This window comes from Carcharodon carcharias, assembly GCF_017639515.1.
Source record: "Carcharodon carcharias isolate sCarCar2 chromosome 35 unlocalized genomic scaffold, sCarCar2.pri SUPER_35_unloc_7, whole genome shotgun sequence".
NCBI classification, from domain to species: domain Eukaryota; kingdom Metazoa; phylum Chordata; class Chondrichthyes; order Lamniformes; family Lamnidae; genus Carcharodon; species Carcharodon carcharias.
This window is the reverse complement of record NW_024470723.1, coordinates 82,330-102,500: the sequence shown is the minus strand read 5'-3', so window position 1 is coordinate 102,500 and position 20,171 is coordinate 82,330. Positions and strand designations below refer to the sequence as shown.

Here is a 20,171-nt window from a genome sequence, read left to right as displayed (position 1 = left end):
CGGGATAGAGAGAGAGAGAGAGAGAGAGCGGGATAGAGAGAGAGAGAGAGAGACCGGGATAGAGAGAGAGAAGAGAGAGACCGGGATAGTGAGAGAGAGAGAGAGACCGGGATAGAGAGAGAGAGCGAGAGAGACCGGGATAGAGAGAGAGAGAGACCGGGATAGAGAGAGAGAGAGAGAGAGAGAGACCGGGATAGAGAGAGAGAGAAACCGGGATAGAGAGAGAGAGAAACCGGGATAGAGAGAGAGAGAGAGAGAGACCGGGATAGAGAGAGAGAGAGAGAGAGAGACCGGGATAGAGAGAGAGAGAGAGAGAGAGACCGGGATAGAGAGAGAGAGAGAGAGACCGGGATAGATAGAGAGAGAGAGAGAGAGAGACCGGGATAGAGAGAGAGAGAGAGAGACCGGGATAGAGAGAGAGAGAGAGAGACCGGGAGAGAGAGAGAGAGACCGGGATAGATAGAGAGAGAGAGAGAGACACCGGGATAGAGTGAGAGAGACCGGGATAGAGAGAGAGAGAGAGAGACCGGGATAGAGAGAGAGAGAGACCGGGATAGAGAGAGAGAGAGAGAGAGAGACCGGGATAGAGAGAGAGAGACCGGGATAGAGAGAGAGAGAGAGAGACCGGGATAGAGAGAGAGAGAGAGAGAGAGAGACCGGGATAGAGAGAGAGAGAAACCGGGATAGAGAGAGAGAGAAACCGGGATAGAGAGAGAGAGAGAGAGAGACCGGGATAGAGAGAGAGAGAGAGAGACCGGGATAGAGAGAGAGAGAGAGAGACCGGGATAGAGAGAGAGAGAGAGACCGGGATAGAGAGAGAGAGGGAGAGAGAGACCGGGATAGAGAGCGAGAGAGAGAGAGAGACCGGGATAGAGAGAGAGAGAGAGAGACCGGGATAGAGAGAGAGAGAGAGAGACCGGAATAGAGAGAGAGAGAGAGAGAGAGAGAGAGAGACCGGGATAGAGAGAGAGAGAGAGAGACCGGGATAGAGAGAGAGAGAGAGAGACCGGGATAGAGAGAGAGAGAGAGAGAGACCGGGATAGAGAGAGAGAGAGAGAGAGACCGGGATAGAGAGAGAGAGAGAGACCGGGATAGAGAGAGAGAGAGAGAGAGAGACCGGGATAGAGAGAGAGAGAGAGACCGGGATAGAGAGAGAGAGAGAGAGAGACCGGGATAGAGAGAGAGAGAGAGAGAGACCGGGATAGAGAGAGAGAGAGTGGGAGACCGGGACAGAGAGAGAGAGAGTGAGAGACCGGAATAGAGAGAGAGAGAGAGAGGCCGGGATAGAGAGAGAGAGCGACCGGGATAGAGAGAGAGAGAGAGAGAACGGGATAGAGAGTGAGAGTGGGAGACCGGGATAGAGAGAGAGAGAGAGAGACCGGGATAGAGAGAGAGAGAGAGAGAACGGGATAGAGAGAGAGAGAGAGACCGGGATAGAGAGAGAGAGAGAGAGAACAGGATAGAGAGAGAGAGAGAGACCGGGATAGAGAGAGAGAGAGACCGGGATAGAGAGAGAGAGAGAGAGACCGGGATAGAGAGAGAGAGAGAGACCGGGATAGAGAGAGAGAGAGAGAGAGAGAGACCGGGATAGAGAGAGAGAGAGAGAGAGAGAGACCGGGATAGAGAGAGAGAGAGAGAGTGACTGGTTTAGAGAGATAGAGAGTGAGAGACCGGAATAGAGAGAGCGAGAATGGGAGACCGGGACAGAGAGAGAGAGAGAGTGAGAGACCGGAATAGAGAAAGCGAGAGTGGGAGACCGGGTAGAGAGAGAGAGTGTGAGAGACCGGGATAGAGAGAGAGAGAGAGTGAGAGACCTGTATAGAGAGAGAAAGAGTGAGACCAGGATAGAGAGAGAGAGAGGGAGATCGGGATAGAGAGAGAGAGAGAGAGACCGGGATTGAGAGAGAGAGAGAGAGACCGGGATAGAGAGAGAGAGAGAGAGACCGGGATAGAGAGAGAGAGAGAGAGACCGGGATAGAGAGAGAGAGAGAGAGACCGGGATAGAGAGTGAGAGAGAGAGACCGGGATAGAGAGAGAGAGAGAGAGACCGGGATAGAGAGAGAGAGTGAGAGAGAGACCGGGATAGAGAGAGAGAGAGAGAGAGAGAGACCGGGATAGATAGAGAGAGAGAGAGAGAGAGACACCGGGATAGAGAGAGAGAGAGAGAGACCGGGATAGAGAGAGAGAGAGAGAGACCGGGATAGAGAGAGAGAGACCGGGATAGAGAGAGAGAGCGAGAGACCGGGATAGAGAGAGAGAGAGACCGGGATAGAGAGAGAGAGAGAGAGAGAGACCGGGATAGAGAGAGGGAGACCGGGATAGAGAGAGAGAGAGACCGGGATAGAGAGAGAGAGAGACCGGGATAGCGAGAGTGAGAGACCGGGATAGAGAGAGAGAGAGACCGGGATAGAGAGAGAGAGAGAGAGAGACCGGGATAGAGAGAGAGAGAGAGAGACCGGGATAGAGAGAGACAGAGAGAGACCGGGATAGAGAGAGACAGAGAGAGACCGGGATAGAGAGAGACAGAGAGAGACCGGGATAGAGAGAGAGAGAGAAAGACCGGGATAGAGAGAGAGAGAGAAAGACCGGGACAGAGAGAGAGAGAGTGAGAGACCGGAATAGAGAGAGTGAGAGAGAGACCGGAATAGAGAGAGTGAGAGAGAGACCGGAATAGAGAGAGTGAGAGAGAGACCGGAATAGAGAGAGAGAGAGAGAGACCGGGATAGAGAGAGAGAGACCGGGATAGAGAGAGAGAGACCGGGATAGAGAGAGAGAGAGAGCGGGATAGAGAGAGAGAGAGAGAGAGAGAGACCGGGATAGAGAGAGAGAGAGACAGAGACCGGGATAGAGAGAGAGATAGAGAGACCGGGATAGAGAGATATAGAGAGACCGGGATAGAGAGAGAGAGAGAGACCGGGATAGAGAGAGAGAGAGAGACTGGGATAGAGAGAGAGAGAGAGACCGGGATAGAGAGAGAGAGACCGGGATAGAGAGAGAGACCGAGCGACCGGGATAGAGAGAGAGAGAGACCGGGATAGAGAGAGAGAGAGAGAGAGAGACCGGGATAGAGAGAGACAGACCGGGATAGAGAGAGAGAGAGACCGGGATAGAGAGAGTGAGAGACCGGGATAGAGAGAGTGAGAGACCGGGATAGATAGAGTGAGAGACCGGGATAGAGAGAGAGAGACCGGGATAGAGAGAGAGAGAGAGACCGGGATAGAGAGAGAGAGAGAGACCGGGATAGAGAGAGAGAGAGAGAGACCGGGATAGAGAGAGAGAGAGAGAGACCGGGATAGAGAGAGAGAGAGAGAGACCGGGATAGAGAGAGAGAGAGAGAGACCGGAATAGAGAGAGAGAGAGAGAGAGAGAGAGAGAGACCGGGATAGAGAGAGAGAGAGAGAGACCGGGATAGAGAGAGAGAGAGAGAGACCAGGATAGAGAGAGAGAGAGAGAGAGACCGGGATAGAGAGAGAGAGAGAGAGAGACCGGGATAGAGAGAGAGAGAGAGACCGGGATAGAGAGAGAGAGAGAGAGAGAGACCGGGATAGAGAGAGAGAGAGAGACCGGGATAGAGAGAGAGAGAGAGAGAGACCGGGATAGAGAGAGAGAGAGAGAGAGACCGGGATAGAGAGAGAGAGAGTGGGAGACCGGGACAGAGAGAGAGAGAGAGTGAGAGACCGGAATAGAGAGAGAGAGAGAGAGGCCGGGATAGAGAGAGAGAGCGACCGGGATAGAGAGAGAGAGAGAGAGAACGGGATAGAGAGTGAGAGTGGGAGACCGGGATAGAGAGAGAGAGAGAGAGACCGGGATAGAGAGAGAGAGAGAGAGAACGGGATAGAGAGAGAGAGAGAGACCGGGATAGAGAGAGAGAGAGAGAGAACAGGATAGAGAGAGAGAGAGAGACCGGGATAGAGAGAGAGAGAGACCGGGATAGAGAGAGAGAGAGAGAGAGACCGGGATAGAGAGAGAGAGAGAGACCGGGATAGAGAGAGGGAGAGAGAGAGAGAGAGAGACCGGGATAGAGAGAGAGAGAGAGAGAGAGAGACCGGGATAGAGAGAGAGAGAGAGAGTGACTGGTTTAGAGAGATAGAGAGTGAGAGACCGGAATAGAGAGAGCGAGAATGGGAGACCGGGACAGAGAGAGAGAGAGAGTGAGAGACCGGAATAGAGAAAGCGAGAGTGGGAGACCGGGTAGAGAGAGAGAGTGTGAGAGACCGGGATAGAGAGAGAGAGAGAGTGAGAGACCTGTATAGAGAGAGAAAGAGTGAGACCAGGATAGAGAGAGAGAGAGGGAGATCGGGATAGAGAGAGAGAGAGAGAGACCGGGATTGAGAGAGAGAGAGAGAGACCGGGATAGAGAGAGAGAGAGAGAGACCGGGATAGAGAGAGAGAGAGAGAGACCGGGATAGAGAGAGAGAGAGAGAGACCGGGATAGAGAGTGAGAGAGAGAGACCGGGATAGAGAGAGAGAGAGAGAGACCGGGATAGAGAGAGAGAGTGAGAGAGAGACCGGGATAGAGAGAGAGAGAGAGAGAGAGAGAGACCGGGATAGATAGAGAGAGAGAGAGAGAGAGAGACCGGGATAGAGAGAGAGAGAGAGAGACCGGGATAGAGAGAGAGAGAGAGAGACCGGGATAGAGAGAGAGAGACCGGGATAGAGAGAGAGAGCGAGAGACCGGGATAGAGAGAGAGAGAGACCGGGATAGAGAGAGAGAGAGAGAGAGAGACCGGGATAGAGAGAGGGAGACCGGGATAGAGAGAGAGAGAGACCGGGATAGAGAGAGAGAGAGACCGGGATAGCGAGAGTGAGAGACCGGGATAGAGAGAGAGAGAGACCGGGATAGAGAGAGAGAGAGAGAGAGACCGGGATAGAGAGAGAGAGAGAGAGACCGGGATAGAGAGAGACAGAGAGAGACCGGGATAGAGAGAGACAGAGAGAGACCGGGATAGAGAGAGACAGAGAGAGACCGGGATAGAGAGAGAGAGAGAAAGACCGGGATAGAGAGAGAGAGAGAAAGACCGGGACAGAGAGAGAGAGAGTGAGAGACCGGAATAGAGAGAGTGAGAGAGAGACCGGAATAGAGAGAGTGAGAGAGAGACCGGAATAGAGAGAGTGAGAGAGAGACCGGAATAGAGAGAGTGAGAGAGAGACCGGGATAGAGAGAGAGAGACCGGGATAGAGAGAGAGAGACCGGGATAGAGAGAGAGAGAGACCGGGATAGAGAGAGAGAGAGAGAGAGAGACCGGGATAGAGAGAGAGAGAGACAGAGACCGGGATAGAGAGAGAGATAGAGAGACCGGGATAGAGAGATATAGAGAGACCGGGATAGAGAGAGAGAGAGAGACCGGGATAGAGAGAGAGAGAGAGACTGGGATAGAGAGAGAGAGAGAGACCGGGATAGAGAGAGAGAGACCGGGATAGAGAGAGAGACCGAGCGACCGGGATAGAGAGAGAGAGAGACCGGGATAGAGAGAGAGAGAGAGAGAGAGACCGGGATAGAGAGAGACAGACCGGGATAGAGAGAGAGAGAGACCGGGATAGAGAGAGTGAGAGACCGGGATAGAGAGAGTGAGAGACCGGGATAGATAGAGTGAGAGACCGGGATAGAGAGAGAGAGACCGGGATAGAGAGAGAGAGAGAGACCGGGATAGAGAGAGAGAGAGAGACCGGGATAGAGAGAGAGAGAGAGACCGGGATAGAGAGAGAGAGAGAGAGACCGGGATAGAGAGAGAGAGAGAACGGGATAGAGAGAGAGAGAGAGAGACCGGGATAGAGAGAGAGAGAGACCGGGATAGAGAGAGAGAGAGAACGGGATAGAGAGAGAGAGAGAGAGAGAGACCGGGATAGAGAGAGAGAGAGACCGGGATAGAGAGAGAGAGAGAGAGAGAGACCGGGATAGAGAGAGAGAGAGAGAGACCGGGATAGAGAGAGAGAGAGAGAGATCTGGATAGAGAGAGAGAGAGAGAGAGACCGTGATTGAGAGAGACACCGGGATAGAGAGTGAGACCGGGATATAGAGAGAGAGAGAGACCGGGATAGAGAGAGAGAGAGAGACCGGGATAGAGAGAGAGAGTGAGAGAGTGACTCGTTTAGAGAGATAGAGTGTGAGAGACCGGGATAGAGAGAGAGAGAGAGTGAGAGACCTGTATAGAGAGAGAAAGAGTGAGACCAGGATAGAGAGAGAGAGAGAGGGAGATCGGAATAGAGAGAGAGAGAAAGAGACCGGGATTGAGAGAGAGAGAGAGACCGGGATAGAGAGAGAGGGAGAGAGAACGGGATAGAGAGAGAGAGAGAGAGACCGGGATAGAGAGAGAGAGAGAGAGACCGGGATAGAGAGAGAGAGAGAGAGACCGGGATAGAGAGAGAGAGAGAGAGACCGGGATAGAGAGAGAGAGAGAGAGACCGGGATAGAGAGAGAGAGACCGGGATAGAGAGAGAGAGAGACCGGGATAGAGAGAGAGAGAGAGAGACCGGGATAGAGAGAGAGAGTGAGAGAGAGACCGGGATAGAGAGAGAGAGAGAGAGAGAGAGAGACCGGGATAGATAGAGAGAGAGAGGGAGAGAGAGACCGGGATAGAGAGAGAGAGAGAGAGACCGGGATAGAGAGAGAGAGAGAGAGACCGGGATAGAGAGAGAGAGACCGGGATAGAGAGAGAGTGCGAGAGACCGGGATAGAGAGAGAGAGAGACCGGGATAGAGAGAGAGAGAGAGAGAGAGAGACCGGGATAGAGAGAGAGAGACCGGGATAGAGATGGAGAGAGACCGGGATAGAGAGAGAGAGAGACCGGGATAGCGAGAGTGAGAGACCGGGATAGAGAGAGAGAGACCGGGATAGAGAGAGAGAGAGAGACCGGGATAGAGAGAGAGAGAGAGAGAGACCGGGATAGAGAGAGAGAGAGAGAGACCGGGATAGAGAGAGAGAGAGAGAGACCGGGATAGAGAGAGAGAGAGAGAGACCGGGATAGAGAGAGAGAGAGAGAGACCGGGATAGAGAGAGAGAGAGAGAGACCGGGATAGAGAGAGAGAGAGAGAACGGGATAGAGAGAGAGAGAGAGAGAGACGGGATAGAGAGAGAGAGAGAGAGAGAGAGACGGGATAGAGAGAGAGAGAGAGAGAGACCGGGATAGAGAGAGAGAGAGAGAGACCGGGATAGAGAGAGAGAGAGAGAGAGAGACCGGGATAGAGAGAGAGAGAGAGAGAGACCTGGATTGAGAGAGACACCGGGATTGAGAGAGAGACCGGGATAGAGAGTGAGACCGGGATAGAGAGAGAGAGAGAGAGAGACCGGGATAGAGAGAGAGAGAGAGAGAGACCGGGATAGAGAGAGAGAGAGAGACCGGGATAGAGAGAGACAGAGAGAGACCGGGATAGAGAGAGAGAGAGAGACCGGGATAGAGGGAGACAGAGAGAGACCGGGATAGAGAAAGAGAGAGAGAGACCGGGATAGAGAGAGAGAGAGAAAGACCGGGATAGAGAGAGAGAGAGAAAGACCGGGACAGAGAGACAGAGAGTGAGAGACCGGAATAGAGAGAGTGAGAGAGAGACCGGAATAGAGAGAGTGAGAGAGAGACCGGGATAGAGAGAGAGAGAGACCGGGATAGAGAGAGAGAGAGAGAGAGACCGGGATAGAGAGAGAGAGAGAGAGAGACCGGGATAGAGAGAGAGAGAGAGAGAGACCGGGATAGAGAGAGAGAGAGACAGAGACCGGGATAGAGAGAGAGAGAGACAGAGACCGGGATAGAGAGAGAGATAGAGAGACCGGGATAGAGAGATATAGAGAGACCGGGATAGAGAGAGAGAGAGAGACCGGGATAGAGAGAGAGAGAGAGACTGGGATAGAGAGAGAGAGAGAGACCGGGATAGAGAGAGAGAGACCGGGATAGAGAGAGAGACCGAGCGACCGTGATAGAGAGAGAGAGAGACCGGGATAGAGAAAGAGAGAGAGAGAGAGAGACCGGGATAGAGAGAGACAGACCGGGATAGAGAGAGAGAGAGACCGGGATAGAGAGAGAGAGAGACCGGGATAGACAGAGTGAGAGACCGGGATAGAGAGAGAGAGACCGGGATAGAGAGAGAGAGAGAGACCGGGATAGAGAGAGAGAGACCGGGATAGAGAGAGAGAGAGAGAGACCGGGATAGAGAGAGAGAGAGAACGGGATAGAGAGAGAGAGAGACCGGGATAGAGAGAGAGAGAGAACGGGATAGAGAGAGAGAGAGAGAGAGAGACACCGGGATAGAGAGAGAGAGAGAGAGAGAGACCGGGATAGAGAGAGAGTGAGAGAGACCGGGATAGAGAGAGAGAGAGAGAGATCTGGATAGAGAGAGAGAGAGAGAGAGAGACCGGGATTGAGAGAGACACCGGGATAGAGAGTGAGACCGGGATATAGAGAGAGAGAGAGACCGGGATAGAGAGAGAGAGAGAGACCGGGATAGAGAGAGAGAGAGAGAGAGTGACTCGTTTAGAGAGATAGAGAGTGAGAGACCGGAATAGAGAGAGCGAGAGTGGGAGACCGGGTAGAGAGAGAGAGTGTGAGAGACCGGGATAGAGAGAGAGAGAGAGTGAGAGACCTGTATAGAGAGAGAAAGAGTGAGACCGGGATAGAGAGAGAGAGAGGGAGATCGGGATAGAGAGAGAGAGAGAGAGAGACCGGGGTAGAGAGAGAGAGAGACCCTTACATACACACAGAGAGAGAGCGAGGGGGACCAGGATAGGGAGAGTGAGTGAGTGAGAGAGAGCGAGAGACCAGGATAGAGAGAGTGTGTGAGAGAGACCCTTACACAGAGAGAGAGAAAGACCCTTACACACACACAGAGCGAGAGAGAGGGAGAGAGACCCGGACGCAGAGAGAGAGTGAGAGAGACGCAGACACAGAGGGAGAGAGAGAGATAGACCCCTCACCCGCGCCCCCTCTCTCTCCTCCACCCGAGGCCCTCCCTCTCCCCCACACTCCTCTCTCCCCCTGTATCACTTCTGTCTCCCCTCCCCACCTCGTTCTCCCCATGCTCCACTTCTCTCTCCCCCCAGCCCCTTTCTCTCTACTGCTCCCCTCCCCTGCCCCTTTCTGCCTCCCTCAGATGTCAGTGACTGGTTCTGCCCCTTGCTTTTGCCTCCAGGAGACCTTCTGGATGAACCAACAGCCATCGTCGAGGGTTTTAACTCGTATTTCAGCTACAGCAGGGGACGGACTGGCTATTCTGGTGAGTGATTCTAGAGTAGCAAACCTGCCCACCTCCAAGTCACTAACCCGCCCCCCTCCAAGTCACTAACCCGCCCACCTCCAAGTCACTAACCCGCCCACCTCCAAGTCACTAACCCGCCCACCTCCAAGTCACTAACCCGCCCACCTCCAAGTCACTAACCCGCCCACCTCCAAGTCACTAACCCGCCCACCTCCAAGTCACTAACCCACCCACCTCCAAGTCACTAACCCGCCCACCTCCAAGTCACTAATCCGCCCACCTCCAAGTCACTAATCCCGCAGGAGGTAAAACTGGGAAGGAATCGCGAGATGCACGTGACACTGGGAGCGACTGATCGCACTTGAATAGGAAGCAGTCAGTTATTTCGCTGGGTCCAGAGTCAGGAGGGAATTAATGAGCCAGGATTTCACAGCCCCTCTCACCCAGCAGGGCAGCCAAACTGAAGGCAGATTTAACTGGTCACTACATCCGCTGGTGGAGGAGGTGTGAGGGGTAGAGATGCTGTGGTGGGGCCTTGAAGTCTTGGCTGTAATATCTAACTGAGGGTTACTGTGAATATGTGTCAATGTGCAACGTGTGGTGAGTAATGTTTGGCGAATTGCAGTCATGGGTAAGTGCAGAAATATGAAGGTGTGACTGTAGTGGAGATCTTGCCTCAAAGAGGGGCAGGGCTCGGTGCAAAACATTTCTGGATACCAGCTGTCCGAACCATAGAAAAGTGACAGCACAGAAGGAGGCCATTCGGCCCATCTTGTCCATGCCAGCCCGAGGACACCCAAGTGCCCTTTCTCATCCCACCTTCCTACACACGGCCCATAGCCCTGCAGCTCAAGGTGCTGATCCAGGTACTTTTTAAAAGAGTTTAGAGTTTCTGCCTCTACCACCAACTTGGGCAGCGAGTTCCAGACACCCACCACCCTCTGCGTTAAAAACAGTTCTTCCTCGTGTCCCAGTTCTGGAAAGATCGGAAAGTGGGGAAAAGGGACAACTTTATTGATGAAGGAGTGTGTTGAAATGCGGGAGAGAGAGCATGCCCCAGAGGGAGAGCCGATTTAACTAAAGCCAAAGGCTAAAAAAAGGTGCAGTCACATTGCTCAGTATGGTCGATAAGCTACCATCTCGTGCAAGGTATAGAGCAGCAAACTTGAAAGGAAATCCCAGGACTTTTGAGTTGTTATAATGTAGGATTTTTAATGATCTGAATGGAGAATGAAGCAGGAGTTTACAGGGAGCTTTCCCAGCCAGTGCAGCCACAATGGGCCTCCTTCTGTTTATAAACTGCCTGTGATTCTAAGCACAAAGCTAACATAAAAGGGAATCCAGAAGCCTGGTGTATAAATAAAAGGCTGATAAAAGGAGGAGTGGGACCAGAAAGGAGATTTACACATGGAGGCAGGGCTGAGGTACGAAATGAATACTTTTCATCCCTCTTTACCAAGGAAAAAGATGTTAGCCAGGCGACGGTGACAGAGGAGGTAATTCAGTGTTTAAAATTGATAAGGAGAAGGTATTGGAAAGGGTGTCTGTACTTAAAATTGACAAGGCACCAGGAACAGATGAGATGCATCCGAAGAGACTGAGTGAAGTGAGAGTGGGAATAGCACAGGCACTGGCCATAATCTTTCAGCCTTCCTTAGACTCGGGTGGGGCCAGAGGACTGGAGAATTGTAACAGTTACACCCTTGTTCAAAAGAGGAGGTCAGGATAAGCCCAGCAACTACAGGCCAGTCACTTTCACCTCGGGGCATGCAGGTTAGTTAAGGATTTGTTAAGGGCCGATTGAGTTTAATTGACTTGCCTGAAGTTTTTGATAAGGTAACAGAGGGTTGATGAGGGCGATGCTATTGAAATGCTGTACATGGGATTTGATTAAGTGCCACATTGACCATCTTGTGAGCGGAGTTATAGCTTATGGAATAAAAAGGGAAGTAACAACGTGGATGTGAAATTGGCCGAGGGACAGGAGCAGGAGAGCGGTGGATAATGATTGGATTTTTGGGCTGGAGGAAGGTTAGTTGTGGAGTTCCCCACATGTCTCCAGCGATGGGTCCCTCGCTCTTCCTGTAGTAAACCTTGGTGCACAGGGCACAGTTCCAAACTTAGCAGATGGTAGGAAATTTGGAATTGCTGTGAAATGTGAGGATAGTGTTGAATTTCAGAAGGACATAGCCTGGTGGAGTGGGCAGACAGATGGCAAATGGAGTTCGATGTGAAGCGATTCATTTTGGTAGCAAGAACATCAATAAAAGGGTGCAACTCTAAACAGGGTGCCAGAGCTGGGGGTATATGTGGATGAGTGAATAAAGTTGGCAGGGCACATTGAGAGCACTGTTAATGATGTTAGAAATCGAGCGAGCTAGTTTAGTGTGTGTGTTAGGAATGAAGCTTAATTTGTATTTATGTATTTGTGTGTTAAGCAAAAGGAGAAGTTGAGTTTTAGTTTCATTGTAAAAGATTCCTGCATTGTAATGAGATTTTATGACTCTTGAAGGTAGGAAAAAAACTGTGCTGTTGCCTAGCAACAGGAGGCCCTTTGGAGACAAAAAAGTAGCTCGGTTCAGTTGGAAGCGGCTTGGCAGAGGGACTGGTGTGGTCCCTAACTAAACGCTGAAGCCAGGACTCGAGAGAGGCTGGGAACTGCAGAGAGAGCCCGGATTTCCCAAAGGAACCAACAGGTCCCAAAGCCAAGGAGGGAGACAGACAGGAGGGGTCCCAAGGGGACCGTCTAGTCAAAGGAAGGACGGGAGCTTTGAAAAGGTTCTGTTCAGTGGAAGTGGAAGTAAAAGGAGCAGAGAGGAAGGCCCGAGGTTTAAAGAGGAGAAAGCAATCGAAAACGCGGCTCAGGAGGAGCCGGAATGTCTGTAACTCTTTCCAAGGAACGTGTGGAGCAGCGGTGCTCCACAGACACTCCTGAGTCAGTGAGAGAGGGAGTGTGGTAGGGAGCAGGGAGACACGCGGTGATCCAGGAGGAGCCAGAAATCCCGGACGCTCCCCCTTGCTCCCAGGTGTCGGAGAGAAAGCGATGCTTTGGGAGAAGATTCTTGGAGAGCAGGTTGGAAACCCTCATGTGAAGGGTGGAGTTCAGTGAGACGGAGTCGTAGGCGCCTCTCTTTTGGAGAGAGTGCAGAAAAGATTCACCAGGAAGGCTTCACGGGATGTGGAACTACATTATGCAGATAGATTGTAGCGGTTAGGGCTGTTTTCCCATTTCCCCGTCTCCCCCTCCCTCTGCCCCGTCTCCCCCTCCCTCCGCCCCGTCTCCCCCCTCCCTCTGCCCCGTCTCCCCCCTCCCTCTGCCCCGTCTCCCCTCCTCTGCCCCGTCTCCCCCTCCCTCTGCCCCGTCTCCCCCTCCCTCTGCCCCGTCTCCCCCTCCCTCTGCCCCGTCTCCCCCTCCCTCTGCCCCGTCTCCCCCTCCCTGTGCCCCGTCTCCCCCTCCCTGTGCCCCGTCTCCCCCTCCCTCTGCCCCGTCTCCCCCTCCCTGTGCCCCGTCTCCCCCTCCCTGTGCCCCGTCTCCCCCTCCCTCTGCCCCGTCTCCCCCTCCCTCTGCCCCGTCTCTCTCTCCCTCCCCATCACACCCTCCCTCTGCCCCGTCTCCCCCTCCCTCTGCCCCGTCTCCCCCTCCCTGTGCCCCGTCTCCCCCTCCCTGTGCCCCGTCTCCCCCTCCCTCTGCCCCGTCTCCCCCTCCCTCTGCCCCGTCTCCCCCTCCCTCTGCCCCGTCTCCCCCTCCCTCTGCCCCGTCTCCCCCTCCCTGTGCCCCGTCTCCCTCCCTCTGCCCCGGTCTCTCTCTCCCTCCCCATCACACCCTCCCTCTGCCCCGTCTCCCCCTCCCTCCCTCTGCCCCGTCTCCCCCTCCCTCTGCCCCGTCTCCCCCTCCCTCTGCCCCGTCTCCCCCTCCCTGTGCCCCGTCTCCCCCTCCCTCTGCCCCGTCTCCCCCTCCCTCTGCCCCGTCTCCCCCTCCCTCTGCCCCGTCTCCCTCCCTCTGCCCCGTCTCCCCCTCCCTCTGCCCCGTCTCCCCCTCCCTCTGCCCCGTCTCCCTCCCTCCGCCCCGTCTCCCCCTCCCTCCGCCCCGTCTCCCCCTCCCTCTGCCCCGTCTCCCCCTCCCTGTGCCCCGTCTCCCTCCCTCTGCCCCGTCTCTCTCTCCCTCCCCATCACACCCTCCCTCTGCCCCGTCTCCCCCTCCCTCCCTCTGCCCCGTCTCCCCCTCCCTGTGCCCCGTCTCCCCCTCCCTGTGCCCCGTCTCCCCCTCCCTGTGCCCCGTCTCCCCCTCCCTGTGCCCCGTCTCCCCCTCCCTGTGCCCCGTCTCCCCCTCCCTCTGCCCCGTCTCCCCCTCCCTCCGCCCCGTCTCCCCCTCCCTCCTCTGTATCCTGTGCCCAGCCCTGCCCCTCTCGCTCTTTGCTCCCACCAACGGAGCCTGTGCATCCTCCTCCCACTCCCATCGCCAGCCTCTCATTTTCCCCTCTTACTGTTGGTTACTGCTCCACAGGTGTTGCTACCTTCTGTACAGACAGCGCTGTGCCATTTGCTGCGGAGGAGGGTCTGTCAGGGATCTTGGCCAATCCGAACGGAGCTCCTGCTTCCCGAGGCCTGGAAGGCTTTTCAGACGAGGAGTTGAGGGCGTTGGATGGTGAAGGCCGAGCCTTGATCACTCAGCATCGGATCAGGTAGCTGTCAGCGAGTGCCCACGCTTCCCAAATACTCGCTGGGATACAAGCTGCTCGGAGCCTGGACTGAGATAACATGCGAGAATCTTTATTACCAGCGTGCAGGCGAGAGAGCTCCACCTACCCCAGCGTATCCTCCCACTTTGTACTTGCCCTTGAGTCCGAAACAGCGATTGCCAAATTTCGGAGATGTATTTGATCAGTTAGCTGTTCGTTCACTTTGGGTAAACACAGACACCTGAAAATCTTTCTTTCTGAATTTTAGGAACCGTGAGAAGGAGGAGGAGGAGATACTGACGGTGATTAATGTCTACTGTCCCCGCGCAGACCCCGAGAGAGACGATCGCAAACATTACAAACTTCGCTTCTACCAGCTGCTCCAGGCAAGAGCACAGGCTCTGCTTGAGGATGGAGGGTGAGGAGCTTTGCACTGAAAGGAGGGCCCTCGTATCAGCTCCACAACCCCCACCAGCCGCAGGAGCTCCTGCAATTCTACCCCCCCTTGCACTCACCCACAGACCCTGCCCCACAACACCAGTCCCATATTACAAGCCCCCCTGAGCTGGTCAGGAGACCCCAGCCCAGCGCACAAGGTACCCCATTGGAGCCTGGGAGACCTTTCCCCCCTCCCGACTCCCCAACATCTCCTATCCCATTTTGGGACCCCCTGCCCACATTCTGCTTGCCCTCAGCCCAGTTGCTGTGCTGGGAGCTGACCCCCACAGACACACACACACACTGCTGAGGGAGCTCCTGGGTGGTACAGCCTCCTGGGATTTCCCACTGAGCTCTGTCCCTCACAGAGAGGGTAGGTAGAGAGAAACCGCCGGTGGGTGAGTCTAGATCCAGGCAGCAAAGTCTACAAATTGGAGGCTGAGCTCTGGGGAGTGTAATTGGGAAATACGTCTACGCACACACAGGTGGGAGGCTCATTCCTGCAAATAGCAATTGGTGTCAGGTCAATGGTTAATTCTAATGCTGCTACTGATAGATTTCTGTTAGCCTAGATCACAAATGAATAGGGACAGAGGTGAGTATATGGAGTTCGGTAGCAGATCAGCTGTGACCTTGTTGAATGGTGGAACAGATCTGAGGAGCTGAATAACCTCCTGTTCCTGTGTAACAGGCTCGAGGGGGCTGAATGGCCTCCTGCTGTTCCTGTGTAGCAGGCTTGAGAGGGGCTGAATGGCCTCATCTTGTTCCTATGTGACAGGCTCGAGAGGGGCTGAATGGCCTCCTGCTGTTCCTGTGTGACAGGCTGGAGAGGGGCTGAATGGCCTCCTCCTGTTCCTGCGTAACAGGCTGGAGAGGGGCTGAATGGCCTCGTCTTGTTCCTGTGTAACAGGCTGGAGAGGGGCTGAATGGCCTCCTGCTGTTCCTGTGTAACAGGCTGGAGAGGGGCTGAATGGCCTCCTCCTGTTCCTGTGTAACAGGCTGGAGAGGGGCTGAATGGCCTCCTCCTGTTCCTGTGTAACAGGCTGGAGAGGGGCTGAATGGCCTCCTCCTGTTCCTGTGTAACAGGCTGGAGAGGGGCTGAATGGCCTCCTCCTGTTCCTGTGTAACAGGCTGGAGAGGGGCTGAATGGCCTCCTCCTGTTCCTGTGTAACAGGCTGGAGAGGGGCTGAATGGCCTCCTCCTGTTCCTGTGTAACAGGCTCGAGGGGGCTGAATGGCCTCCTGCTGTTCCTGTGTATCAGGCTGGAGAGGGGCTGAATGGCCTCGTCTTGTTCCTATGTGACAGGCTCGAGAGGGGCTGAATGGCCTCCTGCTGTTCCTGTGTAGCAGGCTGGAGAGGGGCTGAATGGCCTCCTCCTGTTCCTGTGTAACAGGCTGGAGAGGGGCTGAATGGCCTCCTGCTGTTGTGCATTCCTATACGTGACTGCCAGTGGATTAATGGGTCGTTATTGTTGCTGCTTCTGGGTCTCGGGGTTTGTCATTCGCTGCACTCGACACTGAGCAGTTGGTTCATTCTGTTGCAGAAATGTGATCATCCTGGGAGATATGAACACTGCGCACAGGCCCATCGACCACTGTCAGCCAGGGGACCTGGTAATTCAACCCTCAGATTCTTCTTCCTTCAACATCTCTAAATTTCTACCCCCTGGGGCTTTCCCATTCACTGCTGCACGGAACTTCTCACCCCCTCCCTGCCCCCACAGCCCTGTCCTGCCCCCCACAGCCCCCTCCCTGCCCCCCACAGCCCCCTCCCTGCCCCCCACAGCCCCCTCCCTGCCCCCCACAGCCCCCTCCCTTCCCCCCACAGCCCCCTCCCTGCCCCCCACAGCCCCCTCCCTGCCCCCCACAGCCCCCTCCCTGCCCCCCACAGCCCCCTCCCTGCCCCCCACAGCCCCCTCCCTGCCCCCCACAGCCCTGTCCTGCCCCCCACAGCCCTGTCCTGCCCCCCACAGCCCCCTCCCTGCCCCCCACAGCCCCCTCCCTGCCCCCCACAGCCCCCTCCCTGCCCCCCACAGCCCCCTCCCTGCCCCCCACAGCCCCCTCCCTGCCCCCCACAGCCCCCTCCCTGCCCCCCACAGCCCTGTCCCCCCCTGCCCCCCACAGCCCCCTCCCTGCCCCCCCCCACAGCCCCCTCCCTGCCCCCCACAGCCCCCTCCCTGCCCCCCACAGCCCCCTCCCTGCCCCCACAGCCCTGTCCTGCCCCCCACAGCCCCCTCCCTGCCCCCACAGCCCTGTCCTGCCCCCACAGCCCTGTCCTGCCCCCCACAGCCCCCTCCCTGCCCCCCACAGCCCCCTCCCTGCCCCCACAGCCCTGTCCTGCCCCCCACAGCCCCCTCCCTGCCCCCACAGCCCTGTCCTGCCCCCCACAGCCCTGTCCCCCCCTGCCCCCCACAGCCCCCTCCCTGCCCCCCACAGCCCCCTCCCTGCCCCCACAGCCCTGTCCTGCCCCCCACAGCCCTGTCCTGCCCCCCACAGCCCCCTCCCTGCCCCCCACAGCCCCCTCCCTGCCCCCCACAGCCCTGTCCTGCCCCCCACAGCCCTGTCCTGCCCCCCACAGCCCCCTCCCTGCCCCCCACAGCCCTGTCCTGCCCCCCACAGCCCCCTCCCTGCCCCCCCACGCAGCCCCCTCCCTGCCCCCCCACGCAGCCCCCTCCCTGCCCCCCCATGCAGCCCCCTCCCTGCCCCCCACAGCCGTGTCCTGCCCCCCACAGCCCCCTCCCTGCCCCCCACAGCCCTGTCCTGCCCCCCACAGCCCCCTCCCTGCCCCCCACAGCCCCCTCCCTGCACCCCACAGCCCTGTCCTGCCCCCCACAGCCCTGTCCTGCCCCCACAGCCCCCTCCCTGCCCCCCACAGCCCTGTCCTGCCCCCCACAGCCCTGTCCTGCCCCCCACATCCCCCTCCCTGCCCCCCACAGCCCTGTCCTGCCCCCCACAGCCCTGTCCTGCCCCCCACAGCCCTGTCCTGCCCCCCACAGCCCTGTCCTGCCCCCCACAGCCCCCTCCCTGCCCCCCACAGCCCCCTCCCTGCCCCCCACAGCCCCCTCCCTGCCCCCCCGCAGCCCCCTCCCTGCCCCCCACAGCCCCCTCCCTGCCCCCACAGCCCCCTCCCTGCCCCCACAGCCCCCTCCCTGCCCCCCACAGCCCCCTCCCTGCCCCCCGCAGCCCTGTCCTGCCTCCCACAGCCCTGTCCACCCCCTCCCTGCCCCCCACAGCCCCCTCCCTGCCCCCCACAGCCCTGTCCTGCCCCCTCCCTGCCCCCCCGCAGCCCTGTCCTGCCCCCTCCCTACCCCCCACAGCCCCCTCCCTACCCCCCACAGCCCCCTCCCTACCCCCCACAGCCCCCTCCCTACCCCCCACAGCCCCCTCCCTGCACCCCACAGCCCTGTCCTGCCTCCCACAGCCCTGTCCACCCCCTCCCTGCCCCCCGCAGCCCTGTCCTGCCCCCCCCCAGCCCCCTCCCTGCCCCCCGCAGCCCTGTCCTGCCCCCCCCAGCCCCCTCCCTGCCCCCCCCAGCCCCCTCCCTGCCCCCCACAGCCCTGTCCTGCCCCCTCTCTGCCCCTGGGGTATATACAGTTATATAACACGATGGCTGTTACCCACAGGAATGTTTTGACGCTCATCCAGACCGTGTGTGGATGAACGGGTTTCTGTCCTGCTCCTCTGCACTGCCACAAGCAGGTGAGTCTATTGAAGGTGCTGGACTGGAGGTGACGGGGAGGAGCAGTGACGGACGCTTTGTGGACCTGTTCCGACTCTTCCATCCGACAGAGAGAGAAGCTTACACCTGCTGGAGAACCAGCACCGGAGCTCGGAAAACCAACTACGGGACGAGGATCGATTACATCTTCGCTAATAAATCCTTGGCGGAGACTGGACTGCAGGACTGTGTCCTGTTGCCAGAGATCGAGGGCTCGGACCATTGCCCAGTCAAGGCCTTTCTGAAGGCTCGCTGTGTACCTGCAGGGAAATGCCCTCCGCTTTGCACCAAGTATATGCCGGAGTTTGCGGGCCTGCAACAGAAACTTTCCCGGTTCCTGGTCAACGTGCAGGATCGGGAGAGCAGATCGGAACTTGAGCAGGATTCCCGGCCGCAGGCAAAGTCCCAGGCAGAGCAAGTCAGACCGAGCCAGAAGCGACCTGGGGAGTGTATAACCAGAGAGAAAGGAAAGAGGGGCAGAGGAGAGCCTCACCCCTCGGGGAGTCTGCTGCGGTTTTTCAGGCCAGCGGTCCGGAACCCACTGGCGGAGCCGGAGAGGAGCAGAGACCCGGACCCCTCGGTCCAAACACCTTCCGCAGCCGCTGGACCTGAGCAAGCCCACAGCGAGGGAAGCCCACAGGAGGCTCGGACTCCAGTGCAGCAAAGTAAACCGCCGGCCGCCTTTTGGAAGTCACTACTGAGAGGGCTGCCCCCAGCTCCGAACTGCCCAGGGCACCGGGAGCCCTGCCTGCTGCGGACTGTCAGGAAAGCCGGGCCCAACCAGGGCAGGCAGTTCTACATCTGCCCCCGGCCTGAAGGCCCCCCGTCAAACCCAGGCTCCCGCTGCAGCTTCTTCCGCTGGGTGAACCCCAACAACTGAGAGCAGCGGCCCCCCCCCCAGTCTCAAACCACCGCCGTCTGCAGCAGGGAGCAAGCAAGGGGCTGCTGGAGTGGCAGAGATAGGGAGGGAGCGAGTGTAGAGGGGGGGCAGGGGAGGGACTGGCAGAGGGAGTGGGGGAGGGAGGAAGGGACTGGCAGAGGGAGGTAGGAATGGAGTGGCAGAGGGAGGGAGGAATGGACTGGCAGAGGGAGTGAGGGAGGTAGGAAGGGAGTGGCAGAGGGAGTGGGGGAGGTAGGAAGGGAGTGGCCGAGGGAGTGGGGGAGGTAGGGAGTGGGGGAGGTAGGAAGGGACTGGCAGAGGGAGTGGGGTAGGTAGGAAGGGAGTGGGGTAGGTAGGAAGGGAGTGGGGGAGGTAGGAAGGGAGTGGGGGAGGTAGGAAGGGAGTGGGGGAGGTAGGAAGGGACTGGCAGAGGGAGTGGGGTAGGTAGGAAGGGAGTGGGGGAGGTAGGAAGTGACTGGCAGAGGGAGTGGGGTAGGTAAGGTGGATCTGACGGAGGGGAGAGAGTAGGGGAGGTAAAAGTGTGGCAGAAGAGAGAGGCTGGGGGAGGTAGGGATGGAGTGGGGTGGAGGTTGGGATGATGTAGCAGAGTAAGGGTGGGAGTGGTGGATGTAGAAAGGTAGTGGAAGAGGTATGGAAGGCCAGCAGAGGGAGGGTGTGGTGGAGGGAGGGAGAGGGCAGGCAGGGCTGACACAGTGGGGAGAGGGAGGGAGGGAGTTGGCAGAGTGGATGAACAGGGTACACTTCCCCCCTATATTAGGATGTGAGGCTGGGGGTTAGGGGAGGAGTTGGTGATCGAGGGAGAGGTTGGTCCAATATCCTTTCTCCCCATGTTGTTTCCCTCAGTGAATTACATTGGCTGTCTGGCTGTATGTGCTCTTTTTATAATGTTTCAAGTAAATTCATGAGAAAATAAAAGCAGTTTTGTAACAAATATAGATTGAATTGAACACCAGCCCTGATTGGCAGCAGTGCAGCAGGGAAAAGTGCAGCCAGCAGTGATGCTTTGTAATAAGATGCACGTGGGCACTTTTGCAGTTGGGAGCAGTGCAATGGGCAGCATTGAAACTGGGAACACTGCATCAGGCAGTATTGCAGTGGATAGTGTGCAATGGACAGCATTGCAGTGGGGAAGCAGTGCAACAGGCAGTGTTGCAGTGGATAGTGTACAATGGGCAGCATTGCAGTGGGGAAGCAGTGTAGCAGGCAGTGTTGCAGTGGATAGTGTACAATGGGCAGCATTGCAACTGGGAACACTG

The 20,171-nt window shown here is 57.1% G+C and overlaps 1 protein-coding gene across 1 annotated transcript in view; it reads left to right on the top strand.

The window, feature by feature from the left end:
* Positions 1 to 19,016, top strand: part of apex2 (APEX nuclease (apurinic/apyrimidinic endonuclease) 2) — a 48,304-nt gene extending 29,288 nt beyond the window's left edge. The window contains exons 2-6 of the mRNA XM_041181499.1: positions 9,115 to 9,198; positions 13,685 to 13,862; positions 14,128 to 14,277; positions 15,841 to 15,910; positions 17,920 to 19,016. Coding sequence (XP_041037433.1) covers positions 9,115 to 9,198; positions 13,685 to 13,862; positions 14,128 to 14,277; positions 15,841 to 15,910; positions 17,920 to 18,894 — 1,457 coding nt within the window. The 3' untranslated portion in view covers positions 18,895 to 19,016. The remainder of the gene's footprint in view (positions 1 to 9,114; positions 9,199 to 13,684; positions 13,863 to 14,127; positions 14,278 to 15,840; positions 15,911 to 17,919) is intronic.
* The last annotated feature ends 1,155 nt before the right edge of the window (positions 19,017 to 20,171 follow it).